At 38.9% G+C, this 25,529-nt stretch overlaps 1 protein-coding gene across 1 annotated transcript in view; it reads right to left on the bottom strand.

Moving 5' to 3' along the window:
• The window catches only part of Gpc3 (glypican 3), a 341,092-nt gene that overhangs the window by 111,839 nt on the left and 203,724 nt on the right, over positions 1–25,529 (bottom strand). The window contains exon 4 of the mRNA XM_006996641.4: positions 6,760–6,893. Within this exon, the coding sequence (XP_006996703.1) occupies positions 6,760–6,893 (134 nt within the window). The remainder of the gene's footprint in view (positions 1–6,759; positions 6,894–25,529) is intronic.

The following is a 25,529-nucleotide window of genomic DNA, read 5'->3' as shown; positions in this document are numbered from 1 at the left end:
AATCTTCTGAAAGAAAAGCAATCACTCGAGTGTCTGCAGGCTAAGAATAGAGTGTCCTGATGCACAGGCCTTTGGTGGAGCCACAGGCGTGCCCACCATTTGAAGGGCAGTGGAGTCATGAGTCTAGCAATGCCTTCTAGGAGGGCTTCTCAGATCCAGCTGAAATTGGAAGGCTGGTGGAAATGATCTTGCAGTTCATGCCATTTTCTGTTTACCATAAAACTATTATTTCATTTACTCTGTGTGTCTGTGTGTGTGTTCAGAAGAAATAGTTTTCAGTACATGTTTACAAAAGCTTAGGTCACAAGAAAGCCAGGGTGATGGACAGAACAACCAGAAAAGGTTATTGCGACATATATAATGCCTGCTAGTCCAATACTTGCTTCCTGCTGTGTCCATGCTCACCTCCCAGCCTATGCCTGGCATGTGAGCACCGTCAATCTCCAAAGAGAAGAGGCTCAATACAGAGCTCTGAAAAGAAAAGTCAACATTACAGTTTCTCAAGAGGAGAAAGATGGGTTCAATTAACGGCTAATAGGAGAGATGTTCTGTTTTACAAGGTAATAATCCAGTTCCCAAGAGTAGAAGCTGAAAGACTAAGGGCTGAGGCTGAGTAATTCCCCTGCTCCACCAGGGAATGGAATGTGGGCATTAGTTTGGGGGAAATGATGGCCTTCTTTATAATGAAAGAGTTTCCCTTAGGCTTCCTCCTACCTCTACACACACTCTCAGGAACATGGAACAGGGCAAGAAAAATGGGACCCATACAGAGGCCTTCCACTTTGATATCCCTAGAAGTTGGAAACAAAGGGAACCTAAATTTCCCCTGCCTTTCAACCCTTGAAGCTTTCTTAGCTGATCATAAATTAGATAACTGACAAGTTGAGAAAGAACCAAATGAGGTTCCACCTAACATCAAAGGAACGAGGTACTGCAATAAACCTAAGACCTGCTGCTTCAGTGTAGTAGAATGCTGCCCAGAAGGGTCAAGATAAAAATCTAGGGAACCCGCAAAGAATCTGGATAATATAACATAGTCTGAAGCATCACATTCTAGAACTAAGGGAAATGTTTTGAAACTTAAAGTTTCATTAAAGCTTTCATTACCTCCTTCAACTAGGATGGGCATATGAGACTGAGGTTTTTAAAACTTACCTTGGAATTAGTCATCGTCAACTTAGAAAACAATTTCATTCAGCAACCATGTTATCATTGTGGTTGGGTTCTCAGAACAATCCCTTCAAATCTGCTATGAGTAGTAGCTGAGAACTCTGGGTTTGGAGTCTGACTCAGCTGAGTTTTAAATGCTAGCTCGCTCTCACGCAGCACTGCAACCTTAGGTAGACTCTAAACTTAGCTGAGTTTTGATTTCCTTTGTCAGAAAATGAAAAGTAATGAGCATCTACGGCACACGGTTGCTATGATGATTCACTGAGACAACGCATATGAGGTGTTTACCATGTTACTCCCACCACCACAGTAACCACACAAGTAATTGGTCATGTCTTCATGACAGAAGTGATGGCCCATCCTCCCATCCTCATGAATCTGAAGGATAAAATGTATTACATATGAAATATAGTCTACATAAATTTGTGTGTAGGATAATTTTTAAAATTCAACTTCTAGAAGAAAACAACATTTGTGTTTTAAGATTAAGATCTAACCATTTTTTGAGGTGGGTATTCATAAGTGCAAACAAGTTCACTCCAGAATTAGAAGAATTTTGGGGGTGGTCACTGGAGATTACATCTAGGGCCTTGCAAGTGTTTTACCACTGAGCTACATGCCTAACTTTCTTTTGACTTTTTGAGACAGAGTCTCACTAAGTTCTCTAGACAGGTCTTAAACTTGTGATCTGGCTGCCTTAGTTTCCTTAGCAGCTAAGATTACAGGCAAGAGCTTCAGCTTGAGCTCTGTCCATTTCTTCCTTATCTTTTAAAATAAAGTCATTTGGCTTTCATTATTATTGTAAAAGAACCACGTTTACCACGAGTAATTTAGACTATTAAAGAGGAGGGGAGGGGGGAGGAAGAGGGAAGTGGGGGGGGAGGAGGAGGAGGAGACCCATTCATAAACCCACTAGGCAGAGATAATGTGTTAATATTTGTGTATACTACCTTCTGTTCTTGGTAGGTGTTATCACTAGGTTCTTTCTGGTTCTTAGGGTATATTATCTTGATTCTGAGTAGAATCAAGACATATTTGTTATGAGATGAATCTCAGAATAATGGAATAAAAGCTGGGATGTGGTTCAGTGGCAGAGCATCTACCTAGAACATGCAAGGCCCCTAGTTCTTGATTTAGTACCACAAAACAGCTGACTGTGTAATAATCCCCTAGACTTGTGCGACAAAATGCTATCTGTCCTTCCCAGAACTAAGACCAGGTCTCTAGCACAAATAGGACACTGGCCAACCTCTCAGAGGCCCAAAAACCTGTCCGAGTACAGGATCATTACTTTATGCAAAATCTTCTGCACTACCACGGGAAAGTCATTCTTGGTTTCCAAGAAAAACTTTGAATCTTGAAAATAAATGCAGCCATACTTCTTTTGAAGGCAGAAAAAAAAGACTGTAAACTGCTGGAGAGTCAATGAGGTTTCAAAGGGCAGTGACAACAGGTGATAATGTCTTCTGACACCACAGCAGCAGAGTGTGACCAAAGTAGTTTACCTCCCATGGAGTTTGCTGGGCCTCTCTTTTTTCTCCTTTTTTTTTTGTCTTTGCCTATCATCTCTCTTCAAGTTTGTTCTAGCATGGGAGCTAGGCAGATTGTTTTCTTAAAGAAAGCTTTACAGCACCTTCATGCATGTCATTTTAAAAGACAGTAACTTGAATATTTCTATTTTTCCTTTAAAAGCAAGACACTTGAACCTAGGTGGTATGTTAATTTCTCAGATTTCTGTCTTTATGTTGGTACTCTATGACAGACAACAAGAGAATTTCTACCTGTGAACACTAAAGCAACCTGTAACTGGAGAAATCATTTGACTTGAAAGGAGTGTTTTTTGATGATTCTAACCACACCTTATTCATTCATATATATATAATTGACATAGAAACTAGTGCAGCTTATGGCTCTTGTGACAAAGCCAACATTTGTTTATGGCAGTCTGCTTAGGAAAGGATCTTTTCACAGAGGTTTCATTTAGTGTATAAAATGGGGAACTAAAGGGTGGAGTTCCTTTGTGTGCATGAGCCATTTGGAAGTACTGGAGTTGGGTACATGTCATTTTCCCAAGCGGGCATCTATCATTCCAGAGAGGGCATCCCCATTTTCAGATGTGGAGGAGGAGGAGGCTGCCTTCACTTTCTCACATTGATCTCCTTGGGCAGGCATCAAAGCAGTGCTAATTGGAAACCAGTGCAAGTAAAACACAGCCTTTCATCCCTGACTGCAGATCCTGAACTTTTCGATTGTGATTAAGGTTCCTTTTTTCTTAATGTAAACTAATGGAGCTCATTGTTTTGTTTTGTTTTAATTTGAAAAGAAAGAAAAGTAGAAAAAGCAAACTAACTCAAATTAGAATGGTGTGAGATCATGCCTAATTCTGATGGAAGGAGACTTCCCCCACTTTAACCTCAAACTACAACTTTCTCCTACTCCAGACACAAGCATCCTTCCTCTCTTCCCATCCCCTTTGTTTGGAACACTTTCCCACCTTTCTCTCCTTTATCTGTTGAATTCTTGCTCTTCTCTTAGTCTGAGTTCAAAAGCTACCTGATCCAAGTAGCCTTTCTTGATACTCCTAGGAAGGCTGCTAACTTTTCCATCTGTGATACTGCCACTCTTTTGTAAATAGCTCTGTCGGGGAAATAATGTCTATATAAGACATTATATATTTCGATGTCTGTCTCCTTGACTGGACTGGGTAGGGGTCTTCTTCTCATCAGAACCTAAGTCTGAGCATATAAATAGGTTTCACAACTCTTGATTGTAAAGTTCTGCATAGGGGCAAGATAACATCTACCTGACCTGAAACTCATTTTTGACACACTCAAGGTATATTTTGTTGCTTTCATCAGCATCCAGAAGATACTCCTGAACTTATAAGGCTGTCTAGCAAAACTTAAAGTGGTGTTCTGAGAGGGGGGGGCAAGAATTAGCCTTGATTTTGGAGAGATCAGCTTGTACTTTTTTTTCTTTATGTAACTTCTTAGTGTTACAGTGTTACCTAATCCATTGCCACTTCAGACTAAGTCAGAGGGGGAATTCCAGGAAGCAGGAGGCTACAATACTTAGAGGTAGTTCCACTAGGTGGAGGTTCAGTAACTTTATCATTGGTTAGAGGTTGGGCCAGAAGCTTGGTGTATAGGTGTTGGGTGGACTATTCAACTACCAGTTTTTAATTTGAAAAGGGAAAGATATAACTCATGTGCTCTACCAAACAGTATGTGGGATATGAAAAGGACAAGGTATATACAGTATCACAAGTGAAGTGATGGAGAACTTCAGAAGAGCAAAAGAGGGAGAGACAGACAACCCCAATGTTCTAAAAATACCAGAGGTAGAAAAGACTCTCATGACTGTTTTGTTTCTGCTTTGACGTAATCTGAGTGCCATCAGTGTTCTAAATTTCAACATGTGTTCCTTAAAGAAAACATGAATCCCATACACAGACCGCCGGTCAAGTATAAAATTGCCTTTAAATTGAGCTAAGCTATTTCTAAAACTAGTTGTGTGTTGCAAAGTACCCAGTTGGGGGCAGACAAAACAAACAGATGATTTCTGAATGCTTCCAAAGGAGTCCTGTGTTTCTTTGTGTGCTGTTACTTTCATAAAGCAAAGGGCTTTTCAATTTATAATCAGACGCAGACAGCTTGCTTGCAAGCTGAGTACTACATTGACTACTACACCAGTGTTCCTTTCCAAATTATGTTTTTAGCCATTGACAGATCTTCGGCACGGATGTTGAAGCTGATAGATGCACACATCCATTTTTCTTGAGAGTGTGAAATGCTGTACTGTGAAAAATGTATAAAGGTACTAACATTCTTTCAAAAGAAACCCTTCCAATAACATTCACCCAAAAAGATGCTGCCATTAATTCCAATCTACAGCTTTTGTCATTTTCTCTTACTATCATTTCATTTATTTGGAAGTTGCATACAGGTTCAAAACATGACTCTAAGCAAAATATCCTATCTGACTGCCCAGAGGGAAACACCTCCTTTATAAATGTCTTCTTTCCCTGGAAGATCAGTATCTAGATTAACAGTTATCCTCAGGAAAGTGAATGGGAATAGGTCACACAGAGCCCAAAATAGACAGAAGCCATACAGCAGAGGCTTCCAAAAACGTCCCATTTATAAATGCATCTGGATTGACAAGTTAATTTCATTTAATTTTTTTTATTTTTAACCTTTAACTGATACATAAAAATTATACATAGCAACAGGGCAATTTCAAGATTGGGCTGGTTGACTGTGTTTATTTTAAGAAAGCTCTATATGTGACTGCTGCCAATTACTAAACCATTTCTTCTGCCTTTCTGAAAACTATCTCTGTACTTTGAAAATTCTTCAGCTTTTGCTTATAGTTGAGTCTATTTCCACTAGATTGCCCTAGAGATTGTGTCTTTGTGTTTTCAGGGTCCAGCACACATTGTAGCACTACAGGGTGTTTGATAAGTTCCTGTTGAGCTGAATAGTGATAGACACATGCATATATAATTCACTTCAGTCAAACGTGGGAAAATTTCTACCAGTTAAAAACCAATGCCCTGCACAGACTGAAGTGAATTTCTCGAGTGGTTCAGAAGACCAAAAATGAAAACAAAGAACAGTGGACTGTGAAAACAGAAAGACACAATCGTTAGGTGTCTGCGCACAATGACTCAAGCTTTTAATCCCAGCACTCAAAGGGCAGAAGCAGGTAGAGTTCTGTGAGTTTGAGGCCAGCATGGTCTATACAATGAGGTCCAGGACAACAAGGAATATATAGAAAGACTCCATCTCAAACACCAAAACCAAAACCAAACTAAACCAAAACAAACAAAAAAATAGCCCACATCTGAGATGTTACTCATATTAATTTTCTACCAGTAGGCCAATCTCTCAAAACTCCCTAAAATTCAACAAGAACAACAAAAAGAAAACAACAAAAGACTAATACCTAACTATCCTTGAGTTGGGTTGGCTACATGTGTGATTCTTTGGGTAACACAGTTCTCATAAAATTCTCGTAAGAGTTGTGCTGGGCTTCTCATATGATTTCTACCTCTTAATTATAACCCAGAAGCTGTTGGAGGGAACCTGAGTAGGGGTGAAGGTTGGTGGGAATAAAGGGAATTAGAACCTGAATTTTGGATCCCCACTGCTGTTTTAAGAACTATGAAACATATACTTAGTTTTGTGTAAAATGAGTCATGTGAGCACAGTGAGAATGTCTTGCTACCTCTTTCTCTGGTGAACCCACTGTTATAATAATGAAAATAACTGCAAGCCAGTTCATTGAATTATAAGATCTCCTTGTAAGCAGAAAATATTTTATTTATTCAATAAGGAGTCCTGAATGGGGAAGTTCATTCTACCCTATGTTGCTGAACTAGATATTTATACCTGGAGAGCTTACACTTAAATATGGCATAGTTATAGTATCATTTCTCTTTAACACAGACAAATTATAGATATTAATTAAGCATTCTACTCAGAAGAACTAAATAACATGTATGTAAGAAACTTTGCTCCAGTGATTTTTGACCTGAAAACACAATGGCTAATTGTATGCTGAAACGGAGGGGAAAAATTCTCTCACCTTCTTCGGCTGGATAAGGTTTCTTCACGTTCAACATGAGCAACTTTTAATACCTTCTTGTCAATAAACAGATCTTCAGGATAATAAGCAGATCTATATTGGCGCTGCTGGGAGTGGGCGCACAACTTGCCAATCTGAAAAAAAGAAATGTAATATAATAGTACAATGCTTTCACAGATATGATGGCAAAAACAGATTTGAGATGCACTGCAATTTCCTCCCTTAGTTTCCCTTCAAAGAGCAGAACAGATTCATTAATAGAGTCAAAACAGGTAATAAGGTTTTAAGGCAAAGAAGCAGAAGTAGAAAGTAAGGCAGAAGACTGATGAGGAATTCAGTACCCATTCTAAGTACAGTCTACTCAGATCCTTAAGATGAAAGGGAAAAAACATTGGAGAGGCCTCTCTACACAAGCCTCACTGTACTGATATCTTTCAATGGCACTTGCTCGTTGTATGCAGGTAGAAGTTCACAAAAGGCAATTTAGAAAGTTGAGACAATCTGATATAGGAGATGAAGTGGTTTGAGGGGTGGCATTGAGTAGCCTCTTGATAGAAGAGCAGCCTTCCATACACAAAGTGCACCCCATTCCTAAGTGTGTCCTTGCTAGACTCAAGTTAAAGTATTTTGAAAAAATGTCAGTATAGTTGCTCATCTGGATTTCCTAAAAAGGCCTGAGGGAAGCAAGCATATCAACCAACCTATAGTCAGTGTCATCAGAGGAACAAACTAAATAATTGCAGGATTTTATGAAAAGAGTACAGGCACTTAAGACAGCTGGATTTTCTCCATCCTTTCTACTACTTCTCACACATCCACTCAAAAACACTTATCAGATACTTCTTTCACACCCATATGGCAAAGATTTTAAAAAATGATGCCAGCTTGCTTGCTTAGCTCCATTCTAACTTGTTTCTGTGGTTAAATTATTTGCTGACTATAATGTCTAAAACAACTTCCATATATATATATATATATATATATATATATATATATATATATATATATATATATATGACTATTAACTTTATTATATGGCTCCCTGTGCCAGACTGTATGTTAAATATTATCACCTCTACTTTATAAAGAAACTGAGGCTTGAGGAGGTTAAGAGTCTTGCCTAAAGCAAACAGGTCCAGATCCACTGGATTATCTTTGAACCCATTAGTCTGACTACAAATCTTAACACAATTCCACCTCCCTTGAACAATGATGCCCGCCTTTCAATTGCTTCCATATTGTTTTAGAAAGAAACAGAACCAAGCTTCAATAACAGATCGCCAACTGACATAGCTCAGGTGACTATACAGAGAGGACTTCTGTGAGTGCCACTTCTGTACCTTCACACAGTTTAGAGCAGGCCTTATACACTGCCAGGCAAATAAGTGAGTTGAAGGAATTTTATATTGCAGTTCCAGGCCCCAAATGCCAGTCTATCAATAAGCATTGAGTCTGTGGGGTCATCTGGCTTCTGGATGGTTTAAGATGGCCCAATAGCACTTACTGGGTTATCTATGCATACATAGAGGCATACATGTCCAGTTTGCATAACTTTGGCAGGCTTCCCATGTAAATTCTTGAGTTAGAAAACATCTTAAGTGAGCAGCAGAATTACCCCCATTTATGAAAGACAGAACCAATCATTTGATGTTCAAACTAGCCATTGTCAATCATTTACTCTATCATGGAAAAAAAAATAAAGACCCTGGAAAATATCCCATCTAACTTTGGAATGCAAGATACTGGAATTTTCACATGTGACTATGCCACACCGCATGACTTGGGCTAACTCTAACTTCACGTAAAGAATCTGTATTCTCTGAATCCATCCTATCTGGGCAGTTTGCTGGGCTATTTTATGCTAGGTAGAGGCTAGAAATAACTGGCAGACTACATTGTAACTTTACGTCAATAGGCTAATATATTGCATGGTTATTAGTATTATTTAAACTTCAGGTAAATTTCATTTATTATCGTTTTTTAAATTGCAGATACATTTCAGATATAAACATTACTTTTGTTCTTTAGGTGTCTATATATTATGACATGAGCATAGATCTATGTGAGGGTCTGTTTTACCAGGTTCAAAATATTATCACATTCAGGTGCACAGGCCACAGTCTCTTTACATATCTGTTCCACATACAATATCCAAATAAAACCTATCGCAATATGTTATCTAGGTAAAGAATAACATAGCTGTAAGATGACCCTCACCATGGAAAATGGACCCTTTGTATCAGTGAGTTCTTATTGGAGCATAACATGACTTTAAATATTTGCTCCCAACTCCTATTCCAGCCTACTAGAAAGTGGAGCAGCTGAAGCAAAATAGGAAAGTTAAGGACAAAGGACAAAGTAGCCAGGCAGTAGTCTGATCTTCCTTCCCAAGTTCCGAATGTGGCATTATCAAGAAGACTTTCCAAGGCACTGTGTGGGGTAAGAGACAAATGACAGTGTGTCTTGCCAACACCTCCAACTCCTATCTGAGATAAGCTGTGCCTTATCAGACAGGCTCGATTTTCTTCCACTAATCGACCAGGAATCCAGTTTTCTTTCACACAAAGTGTTCGTCAAAGGTAGCCTGCCCCCCACTTAGGATCCTCTCAACACATCTTTCACCTCCACACACAAATCTGGAAGCAAATATCATCAGCTTATTTTGAGACTAGATGCTAACAGAAAGCATAATTGACAGAGATGCGGTATTCCCACTGACGACACCTTTCAGCTTCTCACTTGATAAACCGCAAACTATGGTGTAGTACCTTAGTCACATTCTCCAGCTGCATTCACTAAAGAAGTCGGACTCTCAGGTGCTGTTTTTGAAATCAATAGCCTGCCTAGGAGTATTAAACTCTTAAATAAAAAATGCAATCCAATTTCCTCTCACTGAGTAATGTACCTGGTCAAGAATGCTGCTACCTTTAAATCTGGTTAGTTGGAGTAAATTTATTAAATATGTGGGTATCTCTATCAAAAGACTAGGAATTTAACCCCACACCCCATCCCTGGAACCATGATTCCTAATGGCGCCTTTATTTATGTGCCAGAACCCTAGCACAGGAGAAACATTAGCTCTCTCAAGTGTTACTAGGCCTGACAACTAAGAAGGCATTGCCTATGAGTGTACTCTCGGCACCAAGTTATTCTGGCCATCTTAGCACCATTTCTCGCCAACAGAGTCTTTAAGTATTGTCTTCATGTATACAGGAAACAAATGCATTATCTGAGTATCAGGAGACTCGGCCTACAAGCTGCTGCTTCTTTCTGTTTAAATGATCACAACTGTACACACTGATGTTTCAACATATGTTGTCCAGGCATCAAATCAAGGCACTTAGCACATCCATCATTTCAAATGTCTGTCTTTTTTATGTTTGAAACATTCAAGACCCTCTTTTCTTTTTACATTTATTTATCTGTTTGGTGAGGCAAGCACCTTTATTCACTTATGGGTTACATAAGGCTATTGATTTTGCAAGTATATTCTTTCATTCTTCACTAACCCTAAGGAATCTTTACATTTTCTTTCTTAAGAAATATATAATGTAGGAGCTAGAGAGATGGCTCAGTCATCAAAAGTGCCTGTGGTGTCAAGAACAAGGACCTGAGTATGATATCTAGCATGCATATAAAAGCTGTGTGTACCTCCATATCCCCAGGGCTACACCTCATGTACTCAAGCATGTCCCTGAAGCCTATTGGCCAGTCCACTGAACTGAATTGATAGAGCAGTATGCTCACCAAGAGATCCTGTCTTTAAAAATGAAAGTGGCAAGCTACTGAGGAGACATTTGACATTGACTTCTGCCCCCCAAAATATGCAATGTAAGACATATGTATGTGGGTTACATAAATGTATGTGTTTTAACTTAGATAGCCTGTAATAGAAAGAAAGAAGGGATGTGGGAGAGGAAGGAACAAAAGCAGAACTCAAAAAGTTCTCTTGTTTGGTTGTATGGTGCTAGAAGAGCCATGGACACATTATACTGCCCTCGGAAACCTTACTGTTTGCCCAGGGATGAACTCAGAGATCAGCACAACTCTCCTCTCAGGAGCTGCCCCTGAGGCCACCAAGACTCTTGAGCCTCTGGAGGGTATTTGCAGTTTTAGTGACTTATAGATTAGCTTTTCTGCTTGGCTCCTATCTAATAACTGTGCTCTCAAAGAATGTTTTCTGAGAAATGTTGCTAAATATTTGTTATAACTTTAGTCTCTGTTTATTAGCTGACTCATTAGAAGATCGAAGAGCTCAAAATAACTTTTCCTGTAGGATTATGCAAATTAAATATAAACTGGGCTCTTGGGAACTACTTTGAACAAATAATGCCCCTGAAATTCATTTGGGCCAAGGTGTGACAATTCTAAAAGTTTCCAGTTAAACTAAAACATTGAGCTTTGTTCTCTTAAACCACATACCATGTTGTTGTACAATTTTGTTTAATTAAATCTGAAAAGTTTTCAAACAAAATATACATTGAAATTATCAACTTTTTAATAGTAGTAACCATACCCATTTAACAATTCTACAGGTATAATAAAAATGCTAATGTATGTTAATGTTTAGTCTGTGGTTAATGTTTTGTCTTGTTAATTTCCCCAGGGCTTTTATTACTGATTTAAATCTGCCACACTACTCAACTGATTGCACTGCTTCCACAAACTGCATGGAAGTAGCTCAAATGAATACTGATGAAGAGAAAGGAACAAACATTTAGCTAAGCAAACCATTCTTATTATATGTGTGTAATTGTTACATACATTTTCATGCAATGAGATGGGAATGACAGGCACTTTCCTCTCATTTTCTGTGCAGAAAATATGCATATGAGTATTAAATTAATTTATAACCTTGCACTTGAAGAAGCACATCATTATTAATTAACTATTGATTGATCTGGATATAGAGCAGAGAGGATAATGAACAGACCTGGTGACAATGTGGTTTTTTTTTCTACCCCACAGACATTTTACTGTGACTCATTATTAATTGCCAGGCCATTAAAGTAAAAGCTCTCTAATAATTTGCAGTGTATTAGGAATCAAGCTATTTTAAGAAATCAGGTGGCATTACCCGATCATTTTATACAAGTCATCTCTTGAAATTGGAACCTAGGGGAAAAAAAAGAACTGAAAGCCGTACAGATCAGTTTGCCTTTAATTTGAAGTACATCACCGTATTAAAGTGAAAAGAATGATTTGGAATCAGGACACCTGGGTTTTGAGTGATAGCTCATCGCCTGACCATTTCAATACATCAGACAAGATACTTAATTTCCTTGAAGCTCTTAGTTTTAGCATCTTTAAAACTGAGACAAAAGCAATGCCTTCCAAGCCTGGCTAGAAGACGAGGATGAAGGAAGGCAGTGTCCCAAAGGGTAATGCCTCCCCTATCTGTACCAACTCATGTGTAGTGGAGCCTACATACTTTTGGCAGCCTGCCTCAGTGTGTCATAGTCCTGGCTTGGCTGGTCTGACATGCACAAAGCTATTGCTAATGCTGTGCAGACGTGCTCTTACATTTACAAACTATGTTTTGGTGGGCTGTTGTCCCTTTTAAATAGCTTCCAGGATAAATAGAAATCACTTAGTGATCTTAGTCACACTGATGCACGTTTAACAGGGTTAGGGCAAGGTCTAATATGACTAATAAGACCCATATCTAGAGACTCAAAAAGTTGGGGTCCTAAAACAAGTAGCATCAGCAGTCTATGTGAGCACTTGTGTGAAATGCAAATTTGGGGGCCAAAACTCTTCTCAGAAGCCCTGGGAGTGGGGTCCCATCATCTGTGTGTTCTAGGCTGGTCTTCAACCCATCATTTTCCTGCTTCAGCCTTACAAGTACTGGCATTATAGATATGTACATGCCTGGCTATCATCACTTGAAAATTATTTTTAAGTATATAACTTTCAGTCTGTCTGTGTGGAAGCATATACATTTGTAGTTTATTTTCCAAAAATACTTTTATTTTAAAAATTTCTCTATAACTCATTGTTATAGAGGTTCATGCCTTTAATCTTCAGCACTCAGGAGACAGAAGCAGGTGGATCTCTTTGAGTTCGAAGCCTGCTTGGTCTACATAGCAAATTCAAGGCCATCCATGGTTACATTCTGAGTTTCTTTATAAGAAAATAACTTCTCATGGACCATATGAATCTATAAGTTACAACTGTAATTAAGAAACAAAGTTATGGTGGTGAGTGATATAATCTCAGCAGTAGGCCACGGTTCTAGCATGAATAACTAGGTTTGATTATCAGAATATGGGAGGGGGAGGCAAAAGCTGTCTTCCCCTTGACCCTAGAGGTACAAATAATTTATTGGTTTTGCTTAAGAGACAGAAAAAAAATGTGAATTTGGGTGGGTAGGGAGGAAGGGGAGGACCTGGGAAGAGTTGTAGGAGGGGAAAGAATATGATCAAAATATACTATATGAAATTCTCAAAGAACAAATAAACATATTAAAAAGAAAAATAATTTGTTATTATGTTTGCCCTAGGAGAACATTTAAGAATAGCATTACCATTCAAGCTAGGTTATAGTGGTTTCTTGAATTCAACCATTCTCACTTTAAAGAAAATGAAATTCAATATTCAAAATAAATGTTATGAGTTCTTTAAAAGTCAAAACTGTTCATTGCAGCTTTTCAAAGTAGAAATGTAAAAGCCTCTGAAATATCCTAGGTGATAACTTACTGTGTTGTATTTGCCAGAACAGTGTACACAACAGTGGAAAAACTAATAAAACACTGGAGGGTTCACACTGCTGCATGCCAGCTAGGGGAAAAGTCAGTTAATGAAATCCTGCCACTTTTGAAGGAGAGAGAGAGACTAAAGTCTGAGCTGCAAACATAAAAATGAAGTGAATATATCCTCTACAGAATGTACTTCCTCCTTCCATACACATGGGCTGGAGTAACTATTTTGCTTATATTCAGTTGTTAGCAGCAGCAGTCATTAATCTTCCAGGCTCTATTATGTGAAAGCTTCGTGTGCATGTTGAGGGTGGGGGTGGGGGCACAGGGCATTAGTAGTATTGAAGTATCTAAAGCCATCGAAAAATTGTTTAAATACACACTGTTTCCTCAAATGAATCCAGTGGCATTTGCAATCATGGTGTACAAGCTATGGAGTGGGGGCGAGGCGGGGGGGCAGGTAAAACTGCTGGCACCGAATCATGTGTAGAAGCAGTGACACCAGACTGCAAGAGTCAGTGTGGTCTTCCTGCCAAGAACTCACACTTAAAACAGCCACTTTCACTTAAGAATATACGTGAAGAAACAGTAAAAAGCAATCGACCCTTGACTCTGTCTTTTTGGATATTACATGTATGGTGAAATGGGATGTACACTCAAAATACTCCCATTACATTACTGAAGTATGATACTCAACAAGAGTATGTATGTACTATGAGGTGAGTTATGCTATAAACTAAACATTCATGAAACGCTGTTTTGACCTGGAAGATTGGCACACAAACTGTCTTCCAACTTGAAGATTGGTAGGTATTTCCTCAGAACTAAAAGTGCAAGGCCCTTCCTTCAAGGAAAACAATTGCTAATGTTTCAAGCCAATGATGAAATTTTCACATGCAGGCAAAATTAATACTTTTGGGAGTACAGTCTTGTACCTGCCATTGGGACATCCACTTGACATTTTTTAAATGTAAAGGCTTTCCAATTCAAACAGTGGTAACACTTATGATCATGATTCTGTGATATGTGCTTCTATCTGGCATATGGGCATAGTTCAGACAAATAATTTTCAAATAACCAATGTATCCTAATATAAAAATCTCCATGGCAGGTAGAAAATCATGCAAAGAACAAAAAGGGAGTAAGTCATTGCAAGGAGCTCCTCAAAAAGGTTAATGGCTGAGGTACAGTTAAAGCCCTCAGAGCAGAAAGCTCACTCTTTATCTAGGAAGTCTATGTCCTTCAAAACTGTCTATCAGAACGATGGAGAAATCAAGACATTCCGAGGCAGAGGGAAGATCAGTTTGTTGCTGGCAAATATGGTCACTCTCAAGAAGCCCTCAGAAATACGATAGCACGGATCTATAGGTGGAATTGCTGGGAAGGTTGACCATGTAAGTTAATAGGAAAACAGAGTTAGTACAGTTTTATTTGTAACTCCCCCTATCTAGTTTAAAATACAAGTGTGAATAAGTACTAACTACAACTTTGTTGGTGTGGTTTTACAATATAGGCACAAAGAACATATGTAAGAAAACATTTTGAAAACTACCAAAATGAAGTTGGTATTAATCAAAATTAGTAATGTTAGGAAAAACACAGGAATAAGATGGTATGCTAGGAAACCGCTAACAAAAAGAAGGTAACAGTCAAAAACTAAAGAAAGAAATGAGATACAAGGCATTTAGAAAAAAAAATCACAAAATGAGAGCTCCAGATTCCATTTTATCAGTAATTCTATTAATGACACATGCCAAAAGTAAGAGATGAATCATCTCAATCCAAACAACATAGTACAGGTGTATGCTTTTACAAAGAGACAGAATCTGCATTGAAAGTGAAAAGACAGGAAGACACAAGCATTATCAACTGGGACCGAATGACAGCTGCACTAGGTGTGGTAATATAAGACAAGGTAGACTTCTAGACAGACAAACCTGTTAAGAGAGACAATGAAAGATTTTATAATGACAAAAGTGTCAACTCATCCAAAAGAGAACAATGTAAGTGTATATTTACTGAAACCAAGTTACACGAAGGGAAACTGTTACATTTTAAGGAAGAACCAGACAACAATAATATTTGGTTTTCACTTCTCTCCTTGAATCATGGATAATGTCATCAGGCAGAATAGCAACAAGGAAATGGAAGAGTGGAACAACCAAATTCTAAGGAAACCACACAGACATCTATAGCACACACAACACAACAACAAAACCTACTAGCAAGTGCATGGGAGCCATTCTTTAAATAGTTATCTATTTAATTTGCACGTTGTTTATCTGTATACATGTCTCTGGTGCCCAAGAAGACCAGAAGAGGACTTGGATCCCTCGGGACTGGGGTTACAGATGGTTGTGAGCCTCCATGTAGGTGCTGGGAGTTGAACCCACTAGCTACTACAGGTAACCACTCTCTTCCTAGCACCATGATGCAAGCTTCTCTACTCCATCAAACAATTTGGATGAGTAAAAACAAACAATTACTCCAAGTTGTTTTTTTTTCCCAAGTATTTGGTCACAGTGACGAAAAGCTAACTAACACATACTATATATAACAATTGACTCAAAGTCAATTATCAACCTACATTTAATTGCTAAAAGTATCTACAAAACTGTAGAAGGAAACATATATCTAAATTTTTGTGGTCCTAAATCTGGCAATATTTCCTTAGCCATGGCAACTAAGAAGGGGGTGGGGAGGAGATCAACTGGACTGTATAAAATTAAAGGCTTTTTTGTGCTTCAAATGGTTCAATTAAGAAAATGAAGCTGGGCGGTGGTGGCGCATGCCTTTAATCCCAGCACTCGGGAGGCAGAGGCAGGTGGATCTTTGTGAGTTCGAGGCCAGCCTGGTCTACAGAGCGAGATCCAGGAAAGGCGCAAAGCTACACAGAGAAACCCTGTCTCAAAAAAAAAAAAAAAAAAAAAAAGAAAGAAAGAAAGAAAAGAAAAAGAAAATGAAAAGACAAGCTGCAAGCACAATCTAAAACCATTTATCTGATAAGTGTTCTGACTATCTAGAGAACAACTATATAGATAAGGACAACAATAATGCATACATGGACACAGTTCAATGGATCCCTTTATTTTTTATCACTCATCTGGTACTGATCTATGCCTGTGCCTCACTTTTATACCTTTTTGCTTTTCATGCACTTATTCTTATTTAAATTACACATATGAAATATCACATAGAACCTTATCACCAAATCCCCAGTTACATTTCTGCCTTTCCAGACTATAGGAAGCACCACATAGTCCAGGATGTCAGGACTTTGAATCTTATTGTGTTCACTATAATTAAATACTTACTGGCTGAAGGGGTACTAGATGATGAGTTAAAAGGGAAAATGTTAAAATATACCTTAGATTATTTTGATAATCCATTTGTATGCAAATAATAAAAAACTCACTGTATTCAACCACACACCATTCCTAAAATTGTATGAGAAGCAGTGCACCTGGTAAGCAGTGGTGCTGTGGCAAGATTGTTCTGATTGTAACTTCATCAAAACTGATTAGCCACTGTCCATCTGAATGAAGACATCATCGCTGACCAATACCTCAGGGCTTTGCTGATTGCCCTCCACTGTAGACAGACCTTTGCTGATTGGTTTTAGCCAAAGTTATAATCAGAACCACTTCTGAGATACATTTTGAAAAGAACATGATTGAAAGGATTGAGAAAATCAGGTGAATTGAGAAGCGTTGTGACCTCTGAACAGAAATGGCACAAAGAGACTCATCTCATGCATATCCTTCTGCGTCATCTTGTGCATATCCCTCTGTGACAGCAATGCTGGACATTGCTATCACTTCAGCTCTTCTTCCCTACAGGTACTATTTTCCCTCTCCAATTTCTTCTTCTGCTCAGCCCCTTAAACGTCAGTCTTGATTCCTTACACCTAAGACTGAGTTCCCTCTTTGCCCAGTCTATCAATGCGGGGATACCATCTTGAAATCTCATGATTTTTTCCCCCAAAATATTTGCACAGCTTCAACTACACTGCATGAACTTCCAGATTGGGGATGGAAGAGCCATTTTTCTTCAGTGGTATAACTACTGGTAAGGTACACATGTTCCTGTAAACTAACATCCACCTATGCTCCTAAAAACAGTCTTAATGAAACTCATTGGGGTTTTATATATATACACATACAAAAACACATGGAAGTAGAAGGGGGACTAATTGAGGAGAAGTAAGGAATTAATGGAAGTAGGAAGGGCACAAGAGATGGGAACATGGATAGTGAACATGATCAAAATACATTATGCATATTTATAAAAAACACCACAGTGGAACCTGTCATTATATATAATTGATATAAGTTAACAGAACATTAATATAAAAAGTAGGGTCCAATTTTTATTTCTAGTGAAGAATGATGAGTCCTTTGTCTGAAATATATCTTAAGAGCCCCAAACTTGAACAAAGTCAATTATTATTCTTTTTGTACTACAGAATTAAGACCAGAGCTACAGTGTGAGATTACATACTTTTGGGAAGCTCCCATCTCCCTAGACCTCAGTAACATCAGCCATAGTAAAGGGGATTAGATCAGATAATCATTTCCAGTTGCAGCATCTTAAAATTCTATGGACCTCAGAGCAAAACTACAAAAACTGGAAAGTAATTTCAAGTTGCCTTTCCCCATATCCTGCCATTTTTGTCTGGAGATAATTCAGCAGCCATAATAAAGTGTGTGATGTCTGCTGTGGGATGTTCTGTATGGCAAATGTGTTGCTCTGATTGGTCAATAAATAAAACACTGATTGGCCAGTGGCTAGGCAGGAAGTATAAGCAGAACTAACAGAGAGGAGAAAAGAAAGAACAGGAAGGCAGAAGGAGTCACTGCCAGCCGCCGCCAGGACAAGCAGCATGTGAAGATGCCGGTAAGTCACGAGCCACGTGGCAAGGAATATATTTATGGAAATGGATTAATTTAAGCTATAAGAACAGTTAGCAAGAAGCCTGCCACGGCCATACAGTTTGTAAGCAAAATAAGTCTCTATGTTTACTTGGTTGGGTCTGAGCAGCTGTGGGACTGGCAGGTGACAAAGATTTGTCCTGACTGTGGGCAAGGCAGGAAAACTCTAGCTACAGATGTCCACATAACAACTTAGTTCTCTGTGTCATAGTCTTTAAAAAGGCTTCATACTTGAACATTTTGTCAAGAAAAATAATACTGTAAAATAAGCAACTTGGAGGCCATGCCTGGGGTGAGGGTGAGGGCAGGAGGAGGCAACATTGGATTGGATGGGCTACAATGTATTAGGGGAGCACATTACCTCAGGAAGTTGGATCTCAGAGCAAATGTGACTGTCAGGTCATACGGTTTTCTACTGCTTTCAAATGATGACCAGAATATGGCAACTAGAAATAATGTCAGTGTAGCTACTCACACAAATCATCTAGCTTCTCTATAACTTGGGAGGATTTCTAACCAAACCTTTCTTCCAGAGGAAAGGTACTTTCCGTTAAAAGGAAAAAAAATCCATCCTAAAACATCATGTAGGGGTTGCTTGCACCAAACACGTATCTTGGATTAGAAAAGGTTGATAGGCACAGTTAGGATGGTTTCATGGGTTATATTGATGACACAGTCCCATGACTTAGGGACACCTGAAACCCACTGTTCTACTTGAAGAAAAATCAAATTATTTCATTTTGGAGTCAATTTATAGGGAGTGACAGTGGGGCTTCAATGAGGCCTAGAGGAGGCCTAGAGGAGGACAAGTGTGAGAAAGAAATGAATTACTGTGAATATGACTAAAGAAGAGAGGGATGAAAAGTGATGCTTGGCTGCACATAGCTAGTGTTAATATTTTTCCAGCTTTTCCAAGGAGTCAGTCTCCAGTATTTTATAACAAGGAAGAGAAAGAAAATGAGATTCTCACCCTTTACACAAAGGGCACTGGTACTACTGTTGCTAATACTGCCATAGAGAACAGTCAACCCACACACCAGGAGTCCAACAGTCAGAAAAAGACAAGATGATGATTAGCTTCCTTTGTATTGACTTTTCTTTAGCAACTTTTGATTAACTGACAAACCAGCACACCTCTCTTGCTAGAATCATGAAATCACATACATCTGGCACCAAAGGAGGGGGAACAGGGCCAGACACATGAGTGTTCTATCCACTCAGTCTTATTAAAAACTCATTTGCATGGTGCTAAGAAATATCATAATAAAAGATTGCTTTTCTAATAAAGGCAATCTTCATTCTCTGCTTATCTAGGTTTCACTAATATATAAAACAGTATCTGCCTCATGTCTTGCCACTCAGCTGGAGCTAATAACATACATGAATCAGAAAATGGATGGTTTTGATTTGAACATTGCCAGTATGGTAACAAAAGAACACAGTAGCATTCAGGTTATTACTGCTCTGCAAAGGATGCTGGGTAAGGCCCCTCAGGACACTGCTTCAAATATCAACTCCAGGCTAGGGAATCCAAATTAATGAGTCATCATAAACATTCAAAAAGCAAATAATTCAATAATGATAATAAAGACATCCAAAGAAGCAATGCCTGCAAGGAGTTAGTATTCAGTCAGCTAGATCATGCCGTAAAAAATACCCCTCATACAAATGTCGAGAGAGCAGAGCAGGCTGGGAAGAATTCTCTGGAGTGTTTTTGCTGTATCACCTCCTCATTCACTTCCCTAAGTCACTCGTCTACCTGATATCCAGTTCCCCCATCCTCTTTTCAATAGGTCTCTCTCAGCAGGTTGCCACATGCCTGTCATCTCTCTACCTTCCGTCCTTTGATTACCTGTGTTCGAACGCGGCTTCTCCCGGTCTCCACCTCCCTGCTCATAGATTGTTCAGCTGGCTCCCATCTATCATCTATCCCAAGCACACCCTTTCACCTCGATGGGCTTGCACACTACCACTGTGTGCGGTAGCCAAGTGTTCTTCCTGTCAGGGACTCCCTCCAGACCTAGCATACTCACCTCCCGAAATTCTCTCCTAGGTTGCAAACTTGGAAATATTGACAGGCAGCAAGGTGTCTAACTTGAAAGATTGATGTATGATCTTAGTCCTCTTGCTTTTTCTCAAAGGTAAAGAATTACTTTATTCCTTCTGGTCTCTGCATCTCATCCATAAAATGGGGAAAAATGAGTTCTGCTTTATGAGGCTGGGGTGAGGGTTACATGAAGGGACAAATGAAGCCCTGTAACTTACTGCCAGCGTTAAAAGATGGCACAGGGTACATCTTAACATACTCTCTTTTTCAGCTCCTTTGGGTCATGGCTATCTCAAGATGCCTGTGCTCAACATTGACTTTCTCTCCCTTGACCTGCTTCTCAGTTTCCTTGTTGGTGAAAGAATGGCATTACTCACATTAATGATTTGGAAGGTTCTTGAAATCAATGTTATAACCAACAATCCGGGTTCCAGTGGTTCCCAGGCAACCAAGCGTTGAAACTGTTACCTTCTCTCAGAAACAGTACATCTTACAGAAATTTCTTCAGGCCATTTTACTTTGTACTTATTTGTTTTCTAATCAGGGGGAAGTGCATGAGAAATAGTTAAAGGAAAGACATTTGCCATTTCAATGAAAATCTCTAGAAAGCAAATACTTATTACCACAGCCTAGATGAAGCCTTGGCCTTTTGATTAAAAAATGAAAGTGCCTCCCCAGCTCCAGAGAAACACTCCTTCTAGGTTCTATTTATTTGCTTCTGAAGGTTTTCTTGAGTTTCTACTTTGATTCCTGCAACCTACCCTAAAGGCAAGGGAAAAGTGTGGAGTCGCCTCCAGTTATCCCTACACACAAACAGGGGCCCATGGGGCAATGTCGACCCCCTTGGCTTCACTGCCTGGACAAACAAACATCTGTTGCTGGAGACAAAACACTGTAGTGAATGGACAGAGGTGGGGGAGGAAGAGAGAAAAAGAAAAGAAGGAATGAAAGGAAGGAGGAGAAAAAGGAGGACTAGAAAGGGGAGATTTACATCGAAATATAACTAATTACTTTCTAGGATATACTACCCTGAGTGTAAACCAGAAGTCATTCCATGAATCTCTGAGATTGACAATGCGCTTATTCAAAGCCATGTCCAGGGCAGGGGATGTCCAGGGCAGGGGATGTGGCCCAGTGTTAGGGTGTTTGTCTAGTAAGTATAAGGTCCTGAGTTTGCCTCTTAGCACCCCATACATACCTCTATCCCCATTCAGTGAGTGTGTCCAAACCTATTCCAAATACTTTAAAGCCTATGAAACTGTCCAGTGGCCTCTCTGGATTAACATCCTTCTAAGCAGTGTTTATCAAAAATAAGAATTGGCTATAGCTTGATACTTAAAGCTATGAATGCAACCTGAGACAATAAGCACATTTTACTGTGGAAGCTAGCAATTAGCTATTTGTAGGCAATTTATGCTTAACTAGAACCTGAGCCTTGCAGGGCAATATGTTGAAAAGCTGCACATTAGCTTTTCTGCCAGGGTTTCATGGAAGCTTTTAAAGAAAACACTACTCATAAAACTCAAGTAGGAAAATTATTAATGATGTTAAGGTCTCTTAATTAGTTCTAAACTCCCCTAATAGCAGTCTAAAAGCAAGGATACATTTTTATAGAAGTAATTTCTTCAGAAAAAGGACCAGGCTTTTCCTTTTTGTTTTGATTTTCTATAACTAGTCTAGGCCCTACCAAATTCAAGTTCATTCCTGCTCCCCAAACTCCCTCTGTAAGTAGGAGGCAGGTCCAGGATGGGTAGCCAGATCTTTCCAGCCATAGTGGTGCCTGTTTGTTGCCAAAGACAGGTATAATAGAAGCTAAAGAAAAGACAATATAATAAAAGCCTTTCTTTTCAGGGACCATGTAAGGTCCCAAGACCTGGGTGACTTGGTACTGCTCAAGATAGATGTCTGGGTAATGAATGAGTCCTGAACCAGAGAAAAAAAAGCCTTCTTCCCTCTCTCAGCCCTATGCTTCTGTTGTCTCTCAGCCCTAGCAATCGATTTCTTGAGCTCTTTCCTTGTCGTCTCAGTGGTTACAAGATTGTCCCTTCATGGACAATTCCCTAGGATACCTTTTCTGACCTTTTCAAGTAGGGCTGGGTAATGCCCATTATTCTGGTTGCTGTAATGTTATGCATAGGCTGACCTCACTTTCAGTCACTGTATCCTTCACTAGATTATGAACTCTGTTCAGAGCAGGTGTTGACTTCTTCCACTTCTCTATCCATATCATATACTTGGTGCAGAATATATCAAAATACTCATTAAATATATACATACGTGCAGCTGTGACCTTGGTAACATTGGCTAGTTCCATTTAGCCAAGTATTTGCTACTGGTGAAAAAAAAAAAACCTTATCAAATGAAATCAGTTCTCTGAAATTAACTAGAGAACAAAAGAATCTTCATACACATTGTCAAACACTTAAGAAAACCACTTAAATGTTCATTTCTATCTATATTTTAAGCATTCATTTAATTAACACTGACATTTTGAAAGTCTTAGAAATAATCAGGATCATTAGTGTCAGCCTGACAAAGGTATGAAGAAAGTTTCTGTAATATCACCCAAACTGCTTTCACAAGGGTGTCTAGAAATAAATAGCTCACTGTGAAATTTATGTCATTCTTTATATATTAATCAATGGTACACTAGTACTCTAACAAGGTTAAAAGTATTCTCTGATTTCCATTATAAAGATAATTTCAATCAAGCAGCCTACCAGCCTACCAGCCTACCAGTGTGGGTCATTCAATAATTCCATTGCACTAATGACTATGGCATGCATGCAAACAAGAGAATGAAACAGGCTGAGACACCAAACCTGGAAAAAAGCTTTCTAAAAAACAACAACAGTGATTTGCATCATGCATTTTCAAAAGCCCTGCAGCATTCATCTGAAAATGAAATAGAATCTATTCCTCGTGACCCAACCCATACCTTTTGTTCTGGCGTATCCTTTTTGTGTAAATTACATGTGCTGACCTTTAATTGACTGTAACTGGAACATATTTTAAGCAACACTTTTCCATTGATATGCTTAGATCTGTGAAAGGGTCTGACGAATGAAAGACCAGACGGACTTTTTTTTTTCTCTGCTTCTATCGTGAGCCACATCTCTGAGTTGTCTTTGTCTAAATTGCATATTTATATATGATTCCTTCCTCAACAAAGCAACTTGTAAATACAGAGATGCAAAACTATTTTGGCATGGAACTTTATCCTCTATTTTGTTTCTGTTCTGCACAGGAAAAGCTGCTTATCATGGCCCCGTGAACTGAAATCTATAGTAATGATGTGTCTATTGGGATCTCTAGGAATTCTACAATCAGAACACAAAGCAAATCATGAAAAAACTTCAGATGATGATGTCCTCTTGACTATGTTTAGATAGAAGGAGACAGAGTCATTGTAAAGGCACATTTTAGAAGCAGACTTACTATATTATATGAAAGAAATGGGTAACACAGCACTGCCTGTTGGGCAGAAGGCAGGTTTTTGCCCTGGTTTGCCATTAACTGGTACATCTTTGGCAAACACCTTGCTTCTTATCATATGCTCCAGTGTCCTCATCTTAAAAGTGAGGAAACAAGGGTAGATCTTTAAAGATCTTTCCAAAATCATTCTCCAATTTAAATATAAGACAAAGAAGACATGACTTGAAAAAATAAGCCCCTTAACTCTTATACCATTTACAAACACAGGCTAGCAAAAAGAAAGACCAAGAGAACATAACAGTGTGCAGGACCAGAGATAGGAAAATGGAGTATATAGCATAAAGAAAAACAGAAACCAAGGTCCTAGCCCAAGATCAGCATTCCCCTCCAGACCTCATAAGAATACATCACTAAGGTGTCCTTGTGAATTAGGAGGATGCTTCCTGTAGCATCTTTGACAAAAAGAACTTTAGTTTACAAAAGTGCATGAGGCCAATTGGAAGAACAGAGTTCTGGGTTCTGTGACCAGTGTCTTATTTTATAGACACCTGTATGTATTTCGAGCTGGATTATTGTCTATATTTATATACTGAACTGTTTCACAATCTCCTGTATGTTGATTTCTCATTTGGCCAATTAGCCAAGCAGTACAAAGCAAACATCTTGAAGTATTTATGGATCTGTCCTTTGATCCCAGAACTCACAGATGCTATGAAAGTACCTATTTTGTATTTGATTTTCGAGTCTTTACAACAGGAACATAAAGTTTTGGACTCATTTTGCTTAGTTTTCCAGGTTTTAGCTCTCCCTTTCCTCGTTTGTTGGCTTGTTTCCCATTGTTAACCAATTAAATCTCCTTATTCTGCCTTGAAAAGATAAAACAAGGAAACGTCTTTCCTGCCTGAGTTAAGCCTCCCTGGCTGCTGGACTGATAGATTTGTTCTCTTTTTATCCACTAGCTGCTTTCTTTTGGCAGAGTAAAGCTCCCAAATAGACGTCTTCACTTGCAGCCTCTTGAAATTCAAATTTTGTTGTGAATATTACATTCAATGACTGTTTCTTTTTCTTCTTGCGTTATCCCTTCAAAATCCAAGATGAAGAACCAGGAGAGTTGGCTAGGAGGGGGTGGTGATTCTGGCTGCTACTTTGCACTGGGAAAGTCTAAGTGCTGTATCAAGAGAAGTTTGTGAAGGAAAGAAAGGAAAAATAGAGCCATAATATAGATTGAGGGAAGCCTGCAAGGCCCAGGGACCCAGACAAGGATTTATGAAACAAACCTAGACCAAGAATCTAACCACATAATCTGGGCAAGAAGGTGTTTCTGCAGTCCCTATGAGAGGCTGATGGAGGTATCAAATGGGAAGTTGAATCCTTAGTCACTGTGAAAGTCAGACAATAATAGGTGGGAATGGAATTTAGGGATGGATAACGAAGCCAAGAGCAAGACAACCTGACAAAAAGTCAAGAGATCTAGACTGGTACATGTGGGCTGTTCCAAACAGGGAAAACATGGAAGTGAGTGAATAAGAAAATGCAAAAATTAGACGAAAGAGCAAGTGACAATCCTTTAAATAGTGAAGACAGGCTATATTCAGGAATATATATGCGTGTGTGTGTGTGTGTATGTGTGTGTATGTGTGTGTGTGTACACATACACACA

Source organism: Peromyscus maniculatus, chromosome X, assembly GCF_049852395.1.
Source record: "Peromyscus maniculatus bairdii isolate BWxNUB_F1_BW_parent chromosome X, HU_Pman_BW_mat_3.1, whole genome shotgun sequence".
NCBI classification, from domain to species: Eukaryota; Metazoa; Chordata; class Mammalia; order Rodentia; family Cricetidae; genus Peromyscus; species Peromyscus maniculatus.
Note: the sequence above shows the minus strand (reverse complement) of the source record. Positions and strands in the feature narration are given on the sequence as shown.